Below are 16,587 nucleotides of genomic sequence, written 5' to 3'. Positions count from 1 at the left end.
AAAAAATCTGAAGCGCTGGTATGGAGTTAGGGATTTAAGGCCATTTGCCATGTTTATTATTTGTGTTTCCCACTTAGCCCTCGTCTTTATGACCAGGGAAGAAGAATATGATGGCATGTAGATAGGTAAAGGCAGTTCTAAGCACAAAGGCGGCAAGGATAGAAGTGGCGTTTATCACCAGCACAGCGGCAAATAGAACATCCCAAGAAAACCCTCTAAATTATGTGTTTGCCAGTCTATAAATTCATCAATCTTGTCAAACTGATTGTTATGAAGCTGCTAATTTTTTCAATATGAAGACTATTTCCACATTTTGAAATTTCTAGAAAACCTTATATTATTGTTCTAGACAACTTCCTGGATAGTTATGGGTCAGGATGCTAATGATATTAGTATTTCCCCCTGCTGACAAATCCCCCTGCTGACAAAGGGGGTCCTTGCTATCACAGCAAATTGCAAAGTTCATCGAGTGTTGTGTTATCTTTTAAAACTACTATATTTTGTATCTCCAATAATGTTGTCTTCCCAAATAGGCTAGATATGCCTAAAAATAATGGCATAGAGAACGACCAGGTCCCATCAAAATGAACTTCAATGGCTTCAAAAGCCTAATGCCTCTGAATGCAGGATCAGGATTTGTTTTCATCAACATAGAACTTTAATGCAGTGTTCAAAAGAACGTAGGCTGGAAAGTGGAAGCGTTGATTTCCTAGAACACAATAGGAGACCTATTTCCTGATTGTTGCAATTCATTAAGTTTAAATACAAATAAAAGGTTAAAACTTGGTCCTTTCAAAAGCTTCATCATAGCTCAAAGTGATGATAAACCTAATTTACAGTCTCAAATGGATCAAGTACTGCCATAAATGTGTACATTTGTATATTTCTATAGCAATGTTCTGGAACTCAATGTGACTAACACATGCTTTTTAGGAAAGAGATTGGTTTCACGATGAACTTGATAAATTACAGTTTACAACCAACACCTCTAATGATACGGAATTATGATTACTTCCACTCTCTAATTTAGATTTGATCGTGAACACTTCAGCTATATCGCTGTCATATGCTTTCCTGCTAAAGGTTGAGGTCAGTCAATGAAATAACTAAAATGATATTGCCAAGGAAGAGAATGTGGTAAGAGATCAACAAGTCCGCACTTTCGATGCCAAAATTAATGGAGAAGCTTTCCTTGCATGAGCAGCCTCTCAATTGTAAGACATCAATTTGCAGATGGTCAATAACATGGACATATTATGTCTAGCATATTAAAATGTATCCAAATTCCAAATATAACACTATACAAACAAAGTGCTTGATCTATGAGCTTATTAGGAATCTACTAATAATCATAATATATTTTTTCTGGTTACTGAAAATTAATTTTAACCCAATGTTTTATAATTCAATTAATTGGATGTTCTGTAGATGGTATGTGTTTCTTTGAATAGTAAAAACTGAAACCAATTAAATATATTACAACAGATACTATCCTGCACTTTCTTATAGATAACAACTATATAAACACATTAAACAGAAGTCAATTGAGGCAATTTTCCAGCCAGTTATTTGTGTGCAGGTTCAAAATTTTCTAGTAGAAGTTAAAAACTTTCCCCATGTATCAGTAGACGCCAGAATTCCCTATCAGGTATTCAAACAAAGTCTTCACTGACAATATACATTCCTTAATAAGTAACGTCATCTCCAACCAAGAGAATTATACCCTTGATCCATCCCTTTCAATCAATTTTTTCGGCCCTCTACCAGAATTACATGATAACCGTGTCTGCAGAACACAAAACAGCAATAAAAACATATTGTATATAAATTATCTAAAATATTCCCAGTCAATGCAGATAAATATAATTCCAACAAAATGTCATTGTAACACATTATTTGAACTGATTAAAACTGCAGAGAAAACAGTAAACATACGTTGACTTAAATGGTGCGCTGGTAGCTCCAATAGGCGTGTTGAAAGCAACCTCTTGGAAGGGGCCTGCCATTTTCCCTCGGGGAAACCATCCAAGATCCCCACCTTTTTTACCTGATGGACATTCTGAATACTCAGCTGCAACCTGTAAGAAGACACAGCAAACAAAATGTAGTGCATAACTCAAAAGTGACTAGATAATTTCAAAAAATATCAAATGGCTCTACACTAAAGCATAATATATTTACACATGCATTTATCTCCATCTTAGTAACTACTAAAAGATTCATACTTGTTGAATTTGATGCATCACTTTTAAAAGAACGTAGCAACTCTAACATAGAAGGTTAGCAAATTATGCATTGATCAACAGGAAAATTTGATGCATCACTTCTTAAAGAACGTAGCAACTCTAACATAGAAGATTAGCAAATTATGCATTGATCAACAGGAAAAGCAATGACACTGCCCCTTAAAAAACTGGGATGAAATTTCAACTAAGCAAAAGTCTATTTGTATGTCATGCAACATATTGTTGTGTAGCCATGCATAAAATAATGCTCCTGACACCAATATGATGTGATCATTGTTCCAATCTTAAAACATAAAGGCCGTGTTTAGAAGATTACCTTTGCAAATTCAGCAGGAGGCACCTTGTCTCCATTGCTCAGCCACCCATCCTGTAGTTTCTTGTATGCCTCATTCATCTTCCCTTGTTTCTCACATAGAATATGCCTAGCTGAAAGTATAAAATGCCGATATATAAATGTCTCTCTTTCTTTCTGAAATAGCATGACTAGCTAGAATTATTTATAGGATAAACTCAGCAGTTAAGTGTACTCCCTTCTGTTTTCAGTGATTGAAGCCTGTGTAAGCATGGTATTGTTCTTATTAGCTTATCAAGTTTTCTAGTCAAGCGAATGTCTCTGTCTGTGTAAATTAGCATGCCAGACTAGATGAGCATGCAACTGTGGTTCAAAAAGACAATTTGCATCCAAGCTCTTAAAATACCCCAGATTGTTGCTAGGACCTCCCACACATACACCCCATAAAAAATAGAAACTCAATGAAACATAAGATGACAACCAAACATCCCCTACAATTTAATGAGAATATAGGCATTCCACTAAAATCTTAATATTATTTCTATCCTATTTGTAAAAATACTTCTTGCAAAAAGTTATTTTCCCTGTTCTTACGATAGTTTATCAGTTGTAGTATTCAAACTCCTGTTAAGACTAAAATTCATGCTTAACCATCTCTATCAAGTGTTCTTTTATTGTAAAATAGTGTCATGTCAAATACTCTGTGCGAGATCTCTTGATCTTTAGATTTTCTGATACGCATGATAAACATGGAAATTGAAAGATGTGCAAGACATGTTCTTTACAATAAAATGCCAACCACTTTGTATTTTCAACAGTGTTTTGAATACAAGGAATCAAATGATCTTAAAACCAGAATTTACCTATCATACAAGCATGGCTCCATTCAACTGCCTGCACGCCAAAGCAACAATTGTACAAAACATTTATGGATAGAAAACGTACAAAAATCATGTTTTTGGCTTTCAGTCTAGATAGGAATGTTTCCTATCCCGTCTCTTTTTTCTTCAGTCTAGATAGGAATGTTTCCTATCCCGTCTCTTTTTTCTTCAGTCCAGATAGGAATGTTTCCTATCCTGTCTCTAGTTTTGTTTCTAATTCCGTCTTCAGTCTACGTTGTTTCTTTTAGAAACAACGTCCTTGTAATTCTTTATAAGGAACACATTTGTTCCTCTGTTTATCAATGAATCATCCGGAAATCCGTTAATCTGCCAACTCTTCTTGAATCTTGTAACATGGTATCAGAGCAATTACTTAAATTTTTTTGGAAAAATTTATAATTTCTTCCTGAAATTATTTGTTTAAATTTTTTCAAAATTATTTCTGTCGAATTTCTCTAAAACCCGCACAAGGTTTTCGGCCTAGAGAAATTCCCGAACTTGGGTCTGCAACTCGCGTGGTATTACTGGTCCTTTTTTTGAGCCGAACTTCTCTGCAAAACGCGGCCTGAACTAAACTCCATTTTTTTCAGGGTTTGGCATCCATTTTTTCAGAGTTTGGCGTCCGGTCTGCTCGGTTCAAGAAGACTGAACGATTTTTTCTGCAAATCACGATTTTGGCCGCCAGATTTGTGACTGGTCTTGGCCCGCGTTTTTAACACACATTTTTGGCTCTGATTGAAGCTTGACCGGAGTTCGATTGATCATACCTCCTCATTCTCTCCACTGTCAAAGCCCTAACGCCTGAATCCTGATCAAAATCGGCCATTTTTTGCCCTGCAAAACACCATTTTTGCTGTTTTTGACCTCTTTGGCCGCCGACTGCTATTTTACTCGAAACCATAATTTTTGGGGTCGAAAAAATATTTTGTTTGCAGATTCTTGGTGGGTTTTTCAAGAGCTCAACTGGATTGTCATCCGTTTTTTCTGGGTGCCTCGATTTTTGTGCCTCAATTTTTGAGCCAGCGGATCCAAAAAACAACAGAAGATTCCTTCTGGGTTTTTCGAGCTCTCTTCTGGGTCATTCTCTGATTCTTTTGGGTCTTTCGTATTTTTGCCTCGAAGAACGTGCCTTCACAGATTTTCACAATTTTTCATTGAAAAACGTGCCATGGCATCTTTGACTAATCTGATGTTGGAGGGCAGTCTATGATTCAATGGCCACAATTATAATCATTGGAAGCAGCACATGTTAACCATCTTCGAATATCGTCATTTGGATGAGCTTGTTCTAGGCACAAAATCTCCTCCGACCTCCAACCAAGCAAAACAGGACAAGTTTGATGATCGCAATCGAGAGGCTATTATGCTTCTTAAGCTCTCTGTTATTGATGATCAGCTACCGCAGATTCCTTCCGCCAAGTCAGTTGCAAAAATTTGGAAATATCTAAAGGAGGTGCATGAAACAACGGCACAAGTTGTCGAGCTTCCTGATCAAGGCAAAGCTGCATTTTTCACATTCTGAATCTGTTTCTGTTTTTTTGAGTTTGTTGATTTTCTCCTCAAAAATCATTTCAAGTTGTTTGTAATACGCAAGGTTGTGTGAGATTCTGGGTTTGTTGATTTTCTCCTCAAAAATCATTTCAAGTTGTCTGTAATACGCAAGGTTGTGTGAGATTCTGGGTTTGTTGATTTTCTCCTCAAAAATCATTTCAATTTGTCTGTAATACGCAAGATTGTGTGAGATTTTGGGTTTTACCGTTTTTTCCACAAAAACGAAGTTTTGTAAATGCAACTTATTTTGAGTCATAGCACTCTTCTGGCAAAGCTTCTTGGTTTCAGCATTTTGTAGATCCAAGGAGGGTCTAAGTTATCACAGAATGTTCCGACATCCATACGTTGACCATTAAGGGAGGGTATTAAGATAATATCTTATACTTTCTATAATAGTCAACTACTTGTCTGTAGTCCGTCTTTCAGTCTAGATAGGAATGTTTCCTATCCCGTCTCTTTTTTCTTCAGTCCAGATAGGAATGTTTCCTATCTTGTCTCTAGTTTTGTTTCTAATTCCGTCTTCAGTCTACATTGTTTCTAAAAGTAATTCTTTATAAGGAACACATTTGTTCCTCTGTTTATCAATGAATCATCCGAAAATCCGTTAATCTGCCAACTCTTCTTGAATCTTGTAACAATACCCTGTGTGATACAACTACATTTTTGGGGGCGGATCTCATTTTCCTATCCATAGAGAATGTGAAGATTGAGAAAACACCACTTTCATACTATAAAATTATAGATACATGCCCGTTCCTCGCATAAATTAAAGAATCAGAATCACGTAAAGATGCATTTTTCATGGTGAAGCATGTCTTCCCCTCTTTGCCCAGGAGATAAAGATATACACCCCCCCATGTCCCCCACCACCATCCCCCCAGCTGTCCCCCAGCTGTCCCCAAATTAAGGCACCTTTGTCCCCCTGTCCCAGAAACTTGTCCCCACGTTCTGCCGTCCCCCAAGGCGGTGTTACTATGGTCCTTTGTGGAAGTCACGAACACCAAAAACAAACTGTTGTGTGATTTGATAAATCATTTTTCCTCCAATAACTAATACCGTCTTCCCTACCCTAAAAAGAACTGAAAAATCTTTTGATTTTCCACATAAAAAGGACAAGAACTGCTAATCACCACTTTAAGAAATATTAAAATGGAAAAGAGCTAATACTGAAACTTTTTAAAACAGAATTAATTGTATTAACAATACACTCTTAAATAGTTTTACAAATGCTAAAATGTGTGTGAACTAAAAAGCAAGGTTGTCTAAATAAAGACAATGTCTAAAAATTGACCAAATTAAGAAAACTAAAAAATGAGCCTATATGACCATTCTAAAAAAACAAACTTAATTTAACAAGAACCTAGGATACTAAAAATATTCCAATACCCTCCATTAACGGTCATTCTATCAACTACCTGCAGAAGATTGTACAAGTTTGTGGTCATAAGTCCTACAAAACATTTTATTGCTAGTAAGACCCTCCATGGATTTCTAGAATGTCAACGACCAATAGTAGCCTAAAATACAGAGAAGGTGAATGGTCCACAACAAGAGAGAAGAGCTTGCCACCAACTTTGCCATTCAGACGAGTCTACCAATAACCCTCCCCGAATCTGCCAAACCACTAACTAGAAATCATCACAAAACATCAAACCTAAAGTTACATAATTGAATTGTCCTTTCGTGGAAATAGAGATACACATTGAGAACAAATGTCACGATTTTGGGGAAAAATTGGTGAACCATCCAAATTGTTGTGAATGAGTCAGATGCCCCAAAAAAGCCTGCAAGATACCAAGAATTAAGAAAACAAAGCATCATTTTTCAGATAAAATGATAAAAACCCTATAATCGGAACATCCAATAGAAGATCCTACACAAATTTTGCAAATTACAAAAACCAAAAAAGATTTTCTAGGAAAAAATTAAGCAAACCCTAGTATGTTGGTTTGGTTTAGGTTCAAGTTCGAGATCAAAGGACAAGCTCACCGGTACAACAAACTTGGGTTCGTTGGTACAAAAACATGTAAAAACTTTATGTATAGACAAATATTTATGAAGCCGATTAGAATGTCACATGGTATCATAGAAACATTTAAACAACAAAAACACCATAAACTTATATCATAGCATCATGATCATAGCATCATATACTTCAACATTAAAATGTCAACTCTCAAGTGATAGACCATAAGATCAAGTTCAAGTATCATTGTTTCAAGTTCAATTAACGGATTAAAATATTATTGATGATATTCTTTTCTAGCTTCTTCTACTTCTTCATTGGCATTAGCTGACTCACAAAGAGAGGTGAGGCCAATGGGATCACCTACACCAATAATATTACTGGTGCCAACATCTTCAAATTCATCAAGTGCAAACCAAATAGTGGAAGTATCCAAGTCTGCAAACTTTGAATTTATATCACCTCTTAATCTCCCCTTCATTGTATTCTTTACTCTTGTATGAGACAAGATGCAAGTTGTACTGCACAAATACCAAGTTCTCCACTCTTTTTTACTGCAACCTATTGTGCTTCACTAAGTGGATGAAAGAATATGTGCTCCAATTTCTTTCTAATGCAAATGAACTAGCAACATATAAATACAAGACAAAGTAAACAATTTAAATAAAATTAATTAATTTTATAAAATATTATATTACTAGCAATTCATGAAGATAAAGTAAAACAAAAAAATTTAAACAAAACTGACTTGTGATGTAATTTTGATTGCAAGGGGCTGTAGTGTTTGGCCATGGAGGTACCACCAACTATGAGAATCCTTCCTAAACTGATGACAGAGAGCATCATTACTTTAACCTCGTACATTCACAAACTCTATGAACTCATCCGTAATCAAATCTTGCATATCATCATTATGAAAGTATCTTGCAAATGCTACCTTGTACCCATTAGACACTTTTAAATCTCTATGTGATGGCAACTATCCTAGTAGATCAATGTATTGGATGCTATAGTATTTAAACATCAATGCATAAGCAAGTAAATGTAGAGGAATGGTCATTTTGTTCCATTGTTCTACAACAATTACTTGCAATTGTTTGAAGGTCTCCTAGGGGTCTTGCTCTTTTTCTTTTACAATTTGCTTGATCTTCTCAAGCATTAAGTCTACACCTTCATAGATCTCTACAAGGCAAGGCCTATCCATGTCAATGTATCAAAGCATGCTCATAATGGGCTTAGTGAACTTGATGAGATATTCCACATGTTCTCACCATAAGTCATCCACGATCATTTGCTTGATTTTGGTTTCCCTCTCACTGTTGCTTTGCATCCATATAGACCGATTGTTGTTGATTAACATATTGCAAAGTGCCTCTTTCACTTTCACAAGTCATCTTAAGACAATTAAATTTGATGCAAAATGAGTCTCACAACCTATAACATAAATTAGAGCAAAAAAATCAACTAGAGACATACTTTTAAAAAGAAAACACATTATGTATTCAAAATATGAAAATCAGAAATTGTAAGGCACTAATTTAAAAATAAAATAGATTACTAACTTGAGTTCAAGTTCACATACCTTCAATAACTCCAAACATGAGAATATTCTAAATATTCCTTAAGTCGTGTGGTGGTTTTTGATGAACATTTGGATGTCTACAACCTCTTCATACACCTCTTTGATCCACCCAATTTTGTTCTCAATCTTTTGTAGCATAAGATTGAGGGAATGCACCCCACAAGGTCTCCAAAAGATATGTTGATATCGCTCTTCAACTAATAAACCAGCAGCTCTACTAATCTTTGCATTGTCCGCTATGACTTGGACAACATTTCTAGCACCCACTTGTTCAATGGAAAAGATAAGAATATCAGCAATTAATGGACCATCTTTTGCTTGCCCCTTGCAATCCATTGATTTAAAAAACACTGCCCCTTTAGGGGACACTGCCACAACATTGATCAAGGGACTATTTGTTGCATTTGTCCACCATCAAAAACAATCGATACCCCTATCTCAATCCATGAATCCATTATGGGCTTTCAATTGATCATCAATCCCCTTTATCTCTTCATCCAACAAGGTGATTTGCACTCTTGAAGCTTCATTTGCACTTTTCAACATCTTCTTCTAGTATGAAGAGTGAACTACACCAAGAGGCAGCCGATTTGCAAACAAGCATCTTGCCACATCAATGTCAGCAATTTCTCTACTCTCGTTTTCAAATGCAGTTTCCAATGGTCCTTTCCTTTTGTGTGTCAGGGGTGTTTCACTCTCAATATCAATGCCATTTGGGGTAGCATATAAGGGATAGTCTTCTATCACAACATTTGTAGAGGTTGTATTTCCTTTCCTTGTTTTTACTCTTACTGAAAATGGTTATATTTTGCCTACGTTCTTCTCTCTCTTCTACTGCCTCATGTTCTACAATATATTTTAATAATGTTGCATTCGGTATAGTTGCATTTTTTTCAAGGCCTTTCATGACTCCTCTTCTAGAGATTCCACACAAATGGCCTACCACCCAATAAAAAGAACTATTCCTTTCTAAATCACAACCTTGACATTTTCAATGCAATGCACCACCTCCTAGAAGGGGTCTTACAATATCAACATACTTCCAAAAAGAAGAATCAGAATGGGGTTGTATTCTTTGATCAATATTGCCTATGGAAGAAGAGATGGATATCATTGTAGTTCCTTTTCCTATGGCAAGAAATTGTATACATATTCAATATAAAAGTGAGACTAAGAAATTCTAAAAAATAGGTAGATCTTATGGATAATGAAAGAGAAATTAAAAAAATTAGAAACTTATAAAAATAAAAGCAAATGGAACAAGAACGTACCTTTTCCACTCATTGTAAGCTTGCAAAAGTAAGGAATGAGGCACAAACACTAGAAGGATATCCACAAATCAATCTTCAAACTCCTCACACAACCAAACCCTTGCTCAACCACATATTTGCTCCAACTCAAGACAAAATAACCTATTTGCACACCATGAATGAGAGTTAAAAGTCAACATAAGCCTTTCAAATCCAATTTTTAGGGCTATGGATGTCAAAATATTATCAAGTTTGCAAATTAAAACTTGTTTGTTGTTCGCAAACCCCAATTTGCATGGGTTCCATGTCAATTGACCAGATTGAGAAGTGGTCCACCCAAGAAGGGCCGACTCATGGTCTAGTGCGAAACAAGCCTATATGGCACAGACGCACTGGACATCCTAAACCAAAATCAAACACAATTTTGAGATAAAAAGCTTATCAACATCAAACATGTAGCTGGCACAAAATTTGAGACAAGGATTAGTATACAAAACACCACATTTTAGGGAAAACGCTAAAATCCAACAAAATCCAAAGAGCCCTCCTGAGCTGCACAAACCTTAACCAAGGTGTGCAAGAGCAAACCCTTTGTGTTTTTAGGAAAAAATTATACCCTCTAGATAAAAAATTTGAGGAAAAAATTATTAAAAAACCTAAAAATGATTTTATAATGGGAAAAAATTGCAAACCCTTAAAAACCCACAACTTAAAATCTATTTTTTTAATTTAGGATTTTAAGCCAACAAAATGGTGCAAAACCTAAAATACTTTATAGAAAAGATTATTAAAACCCATAGAATATTTTTACCAAAAATATTGAAACCCTATATAGTTTCTTTAAAGGGAGAAATTATGAAAACCAATCACATATTTTTGAGAAAGAAATTATTAAAATTGCACCAAATAATTTTTGAGGAAAAATTATTAAAACCCAACAAATGATTTTTGAGGAAAATTTTATTAAAATCCTCCTCCCATAAGGAAGTCATACCTAGACCGTCTCCCACGGTGATACCATGAAACTTCTAAAAAACGGAAGTAATTGGATTAACAATACATGCTCTTAAACAAGGTTTTATAAATACTAAAAACGGCATGAACTAGAAGACCGACTCTCGTTCTGATACCATGAAACTTTTAAAAATGAAATTTAATTGTATTAAAATACACGCTCTCAAATAGGGTTTTACAAATGCTAAAAATAGCGTGAACTAAGTAGAAAGGTTGTCTAATAAAGACGTCTAAAACTAGACTTAGGAAAACTAAAAATAAGCCTAAATGACTATAGACTAAGGTTCTAGAATAAGGAGCTAAATTTAGCAAGAACCTAAAATATTCAAGTAAATACAAGCGGCAGAGTGTTTCTAGTTTTACAGCTTATTTTTTCTTCATTTTCTTTATCCTAAAATATCATTGAAAAATAATCAAAAAGAGAATTTACCCTACGAACTGGTTTGATTCAGGCTTGAAAACCGGCAAGTGACCAAAAACACATTGCTGCTAAAACTAAGCTTGCATAGTTTATATACTACGATATTAACAAAATGAATGTTGTTTATATTCATTTTGAACATTAATTTCATGTTATTTAGATTTATTTTATTAAATTATATATTCTTTTAATAAACTGAAGGTTTGCAGAGTCTTAAATTTGAATCAAAATTTTGACCTATGAAATATTTTATGAGTCCACAACTCCAGGTTTTGAACTATGTTTCTACCCTCTACCAATCAAGAACAAAATGCAAATAATGTTTACAAAATTAAAAGTCAAACCTTCCCTCAAACCCAAACTAAAAAGCTAACAATGAGTGAAATGACACACAAAGCTATGACCAAAATGAAAATAATCAAGTTGAGGACAATGTCAAAACAACAACTTTCCACAACTGAGGCTTGTAACACAAATTGAAGAGCACAAGTGGCAGGCAGAAGAAAAGGACAACTGTATTAAAAATTCCAAAATACCCTTCACATCGGTATCACTCAGCTTGCTTGACTCTTTCCAAAAAAGGAGACCGCTAATAGAAGGATAAGTGTGGAAGTTACACGAAGCAACGAAGCAACAGTAATAAAATACTAAACAAAGGAGATCCTTTAGCACTCGTAAATCAACCCATTTAAACTTAAGCTTGAGATGCAAGGTGTAATTTAAAGCCCAATGGCCTTTCATTGCTACTGATAATATTACCTATGTTACCGGATTCGTCCCCTGCTGCCTGGATTTGGGTCCGGGTCCGCACGGGTCCGGATTCATCCCTGGGTTCGCCGCGAATCCGGGCAGGGTCCTTAGTTTTGACTGTGGATTCGTCTGGGTCCTTGCTGGAGCGAACCCAGACGAACCCACAGTGATCCCAGGGCTAAAACAACTTTAAAGAGTGTGTTTTTTTAATTGTTTTCTTATGTAACTCTCAAAGGAACCTAATAAAACACATTTCACTCATCTAATCCCTTATGTCAAGGAGGAGGACAATGATATAGCAGCATATGGGACTAGTGGAACCAGTTTGGGTTCCAATGATGAAGATCTAGATATAGTTGCAGTTGGGGATGAAGCCATTGATCCCTCATTTTATGATGATCCATTTGACCCTTGAAGGGCATTTGACAGTATGATTATTGATAAACTACTAAACATTTGTCATCTATCATCATGTTTCAAACTTTATTATTTGATGAGCTAGTCTTTGTTTTGCAATTTAGTAATTCAATGTATTATTTGATGAACTAGTCTATGTTTTGCAATTTAGTAATTCAATGTATAATTTTCTTTACAATCATGAAGATAGATTAATGAGCAAGTATTTAATGTTTTTAGATTCAGGTAAAAATAAGTTTTGAAGGGACCTGAAACCCTTTGGTATTTGGCATTGATCAATGATCAAGCAACAATTGTTCATATTGTGAAATGACTTTGTTTTGCAACTATGCATGTTTCTCTTCTCTGTGTGTCTCTATATATATACTCACGAACCCACCCACGAACCCAAATAGGGAAAAAAAATTGCCCGAACCCACGAACCCGAACCCCGAACCCGTCCCTGAACCCGAATCGGCAACTTAGAATATTACATCAGTATCACTTCTAGGGAGAGCTTGCCAGTGATTATTTCTTAAATCTATGGCCAGCAATTTGAATCCCTTAACTAAAGGACAATTTATTATTACTATGATATTGGTCTTTCTTTTTAAACTGTTTATTTTACTTTCTATATGATTTTTAAAATAAATTTAACTGAAGGTCCTTCAAATGCATCACCAGGTGAGCAAAAAACATTCACACAATTGTTGGTAATGATGTGTTCACGTCTGGGCTGCAAAAGGTGAGGCCAGACAGATTTGGCTGCTTACCAATACAGTATCTGATAGGTTGTTCAGCTCACATACATAAATTGCATTTTACCAAAAAAAAAAGCATTCTGCTGTGTCAGAAAAATGTAGATTAACATGTAAAGCATATACATTAACAATCACAACTAGGATCTTGGATAATCTTCATATTACATGCCAAGGCCCCAGACCCTTATGAGAGACATTGCCCCTTGATTTGCTGGGTGCTGTTGCCCTTGGACCCCAGTTAGACATGCTGCCCCCAAACTCTCACTCTAGTTTTAAAAAGCACAAAATTAAAACATTTAGGGCTGTATTGGATTGAAAAGCAAAACTTTTTCATTCTCTCAATTTTTCCCAATTAAATCTCGATTCCCAAGTAATTGAACATTTATATTTATGGTTTGTCAAGTCAATCCCAATCTTGTAAAGTGCTACTACGGCTACAGCAGCATTGCAAACTTATTTAAGATACAAGCACAAGACTGCATATGGTGCTAGTAATGTTGAGCTGAGTAATATAGGCTCGTCTCTAAAATAGTTCATAGCACCATGTTGCATTTTGGTTTTTTAAGCCATGGATATCATAATCCATGAGTTTTGTACACCTAAAACACCTGAGTATATTTATATATTTAAAAAATTGTTTTTCATGCCATTCTTACAAGCTAAAGTTGTCATTGCACAAAAAGATCGACCTGTCAATGCCCGATACAACCACTAGACTTATAGAACATAAGAGGCAGTTAAACCATGTCACAAATCCTGATGGGGAACGTTGGCAGTTAGTCCAGCAATCCCCCCCTCAACGTTACCCGAGGAGATTCGAACCTGTGACCAAGATCTAATACCACTTGTTACAAGCTAGAGTTGTTGCACCAAAAGATTGACCTGTCAATGCCCGATGCAACCACTAGACTTGTAGAACACAAGAGGCCGTTAAGCCATGTCATGCACCCTAAAGGGGAACGTTGTCGGTTAGTCCAAGAGCCATTTATATCATAATTCATGAGTTGTATACACTTGACAAAATTTAATATTTCAGAATGTTGCTTCTTCAACTCGAATCTACTTTTGTACTCATTTCATTGGTGTATATTTGTGTATATGATCAAATTAGCTTCTAATTGGAAAGATCATTATAATATTATGTCTTTACACTTGATTCATTAAATGTGTTCAGTAAATGTATTAAATCATTAAAAAATCTATATATTTCATGGTTTTTCAATCAACTGAATCTTTGTCAAGTTCGATTCTAGGTCAAAAATCAGCCAGTTGAGTCTGAGTCTTCTATCTATAATTTAACCCCTTGGTTTTTCTATTAATGGTCTGACTGAAGACTTGTCTCTACCTTTTCAAGTCTTTATTTTCCGTCAATAGTACAAAACATAGTGCAATCTAACTCTAAAAACTTTGAGCAAAATTTTTATGTCTGAAGTCACAAGAATTTAAGATTATGTGAGTGTTGGGTCTATGGCCAAATTGGTTAGGATTAGAACGGAAGACCCTTCACAGACACTAATTGATTTCATTAGTATCAAAAAGTGGTGATATGACTCCTAAAACTCTCTCTTTGATGATTGCATACAGAAGTGACAAATGTACCTTTTGCTGTTGTCTTGTCAACAAGACTGAAAAATAAGTATCACTTGTCAGATAAAAGACATGCATGCTACTCTAAAAATTTGTTGCTCTCCACAAAGTTGGCCGAAAGCAGTTCTTTGTTGAATTCACAAAGACTGAAGCGAGCAATTGTTTGTCATAAACAATAAGTGGGTGAATTCCCCTCGCAGATGGACAGGAAATTTTAAAAAATTGGAGTATTCTACTTTTGAATGTGCAGAAGGCATTTCTGTCACACAATCAAATGGCAAAGGCCAAGGAAAATCACATTCTATTTTATTTTCAACAGAAGTTTCATCAAAAATGAATGTCAAGTGTTTCTACAATCATAAGTTAGACTGTGTCAAGGAGAAATGCAAAAGGCAATTGTACAATTTAGCTAATAAGAAGGCTCCCAGAGAAGACTATACTTTTTCATCTATCAAAAAGATAGAAACTCAAGGTTCTAATTTGATTCGAGTGCATCACAATATTGCACTTGTCGCAGGGAATTATTTTTGAATTTTGTCACAGATAATATCAAATCTGAATCAGTAACTTCAGAAGACGGCTATGACTATTCATATACTAGAAGCTAGAGATGATTTAATGTTGTCTATAGTATTTTGTCAAATGTATGTTTCAGGATGTTATTTATGTTCCAATCATCAATTAAAATATGAAATCAGTTGGACAACTCATCCAGAACTCGAACATAAGTGTAAATTTCACTGGTATTAAAGCCATGGTTTATGATGCGACAAAAAACAAGGGAATGCCCTAGACATTGGGCATAGAGAAATAAATACAGTTATCGACTTGATCTTTCCACGGTGGAAGAAGGGCAAAATACGGGAAAACAGATTTAAAAATTAAAAGTTTCTTAATGTGTTTGCACTGATATGGTGCAAGGAGAATGCAAGGAAAAAAACCACTACCCCACTATCTTTGCGAAAATGGATAAATTTGAAAATAAATTGATAGAGATTTTGGGGATATGGGTATACATGAAAAAATGCATCACTTCATAATACGAAAAATGGGTATAAAGAAAATAGATCACCGCATCGTGTGGGGAAATGGCTGTGTTGAAAAATGTACTGCTACACAATAGGAAGAGATGGATCTATGGGGGAATGAAGTACCTTTGACATAGGTGCAGGTGCCGAGTCCGTCAGCCTTAGCACCCTTTCCTTTGCCCTTCTCCTCTCCTCCCCCAGATGATGCCTGCTTCCCTTTGCCCTTACCAGACGCCTCCTTGGCCTTCGAGTCCTTCCCCATCTCCCAATCCAAAACACAGCCCGTCAATACACTAAAACGGTATTTGTGTTAAGTGATATAAAATGGTTATTTGTATCTAATGATTATTAGTTCTCGCAGGAATACTTATGCATTCATATCATCCTAATATCATATTAACACTAAATTTTATTTTTTATTAATTGGTAGTATTATATTGTATATATTCTTACATTTATGTGGCATATTCATATGTTGATACTATGTACAGGTTTTGGTTTTGTTCTTATATAGGTAATATATTTTCCTACTATATATTTATATTTTTGTACATATACTAACTCTTACCATTTGCTTCTTTTTTGTAGTTTATTGTCTTATCCTATTTATTTTCTTTGTTATCTTTCTTGGTACTTTCACTTTGTGTCTTGGTGGGTTTAGTCTCTAGCCCATGTTTGTTTGTTTTTTGTCTTTATTTTATTTTACTTCTTTTGACTTGCGTTGGGGCGTGTGCAGTCCCTCTCTTCCTGGTCTCCTTTAATTAGTGACCCTGTGCCAAATCTGCATCTTACATTGTTTGACATCTCTTGCTCTCTCTTCCTGATGATGGATCACGTAGTGTGATTCGAAACGTTAATGAAA

General features: G+C 35.4%; 1 protein-coding gene across 1 annotated transcript; it reads right to left on the bottom strand.

Moving 5' to 3' along the window:
* Positions 1-1,474: 1,474 nt before the first annotated feature.
* LOC149535836 (FKBP-like peptidyl-prolyl cis-trans isomerase family protein) lies at positions 1,475-16,030 on the bottom strand. The gene is made up of 4 exons (XM_089803523.1): positions 15,852-16,030; positions 2,563-2,672; positions 1,936-2,078; positions 1,475-1,786 (listed from the first exon to the last, which is right to left on the bottom strand). Exons 1-4 carry the CDS (start codon positions 15,985-15,987, stop codon positions 1,744-1,746), a joined length of 432 nt encoding a protein of 143 aa, XP_089659649.1. The 5' UTR covers positions 15,988-16,030; the 3' UTR covers positions 1,475-1,743.
* Between the last annotated feature and the right edge of the window lie 557 nt (positions 16,031-16,587).

This window comes from Cupressus sempervirens, chromosome 10 (assembly GCF_028749045.1).
Source record: "Cupressus sempervirens isolate cs-2001-9-10 chromosome 10, ASM2874904v1, whole genome shotgun sequence".
NCBI classification, from domain to species: domain Eukaryota; kingdom Viridiplantae; phylum Streptophyta; class Pinopsida; order Cupressales; family Cupressaceae; genus Cupressus; species Cupressus sempervirens.
Note: the sequence above shows the minus strand (reverse complement) of the source record. Positions and strands in the feature narration are given on the sequence as shown.

Bases quoted from the DNA above. Each gene is read 5' to 3' on its own strand.
- LOC149535836 (XM_089803523.1), bottom strand. From the start codon at position 15,987: ATGGGGAAGGACTCGAAGGCCAAGGAGGCGTCTGGTAAGGGCAAAGGG. The intron at 2,673-15,851 runs GTACTTCATTCC...TTATACTTTCAG, and splicing joins CACCTGCACCTATGTCAAAG to CTAGGCATATTCTATGTGAG. The intron at 1,787-1,935 runs GTATGTTTACTG...TGTGTTCTGCAG, and splicing joins AGCGCACCATTTAAGTCAAC to ACACGGTTATCATGTAATTC.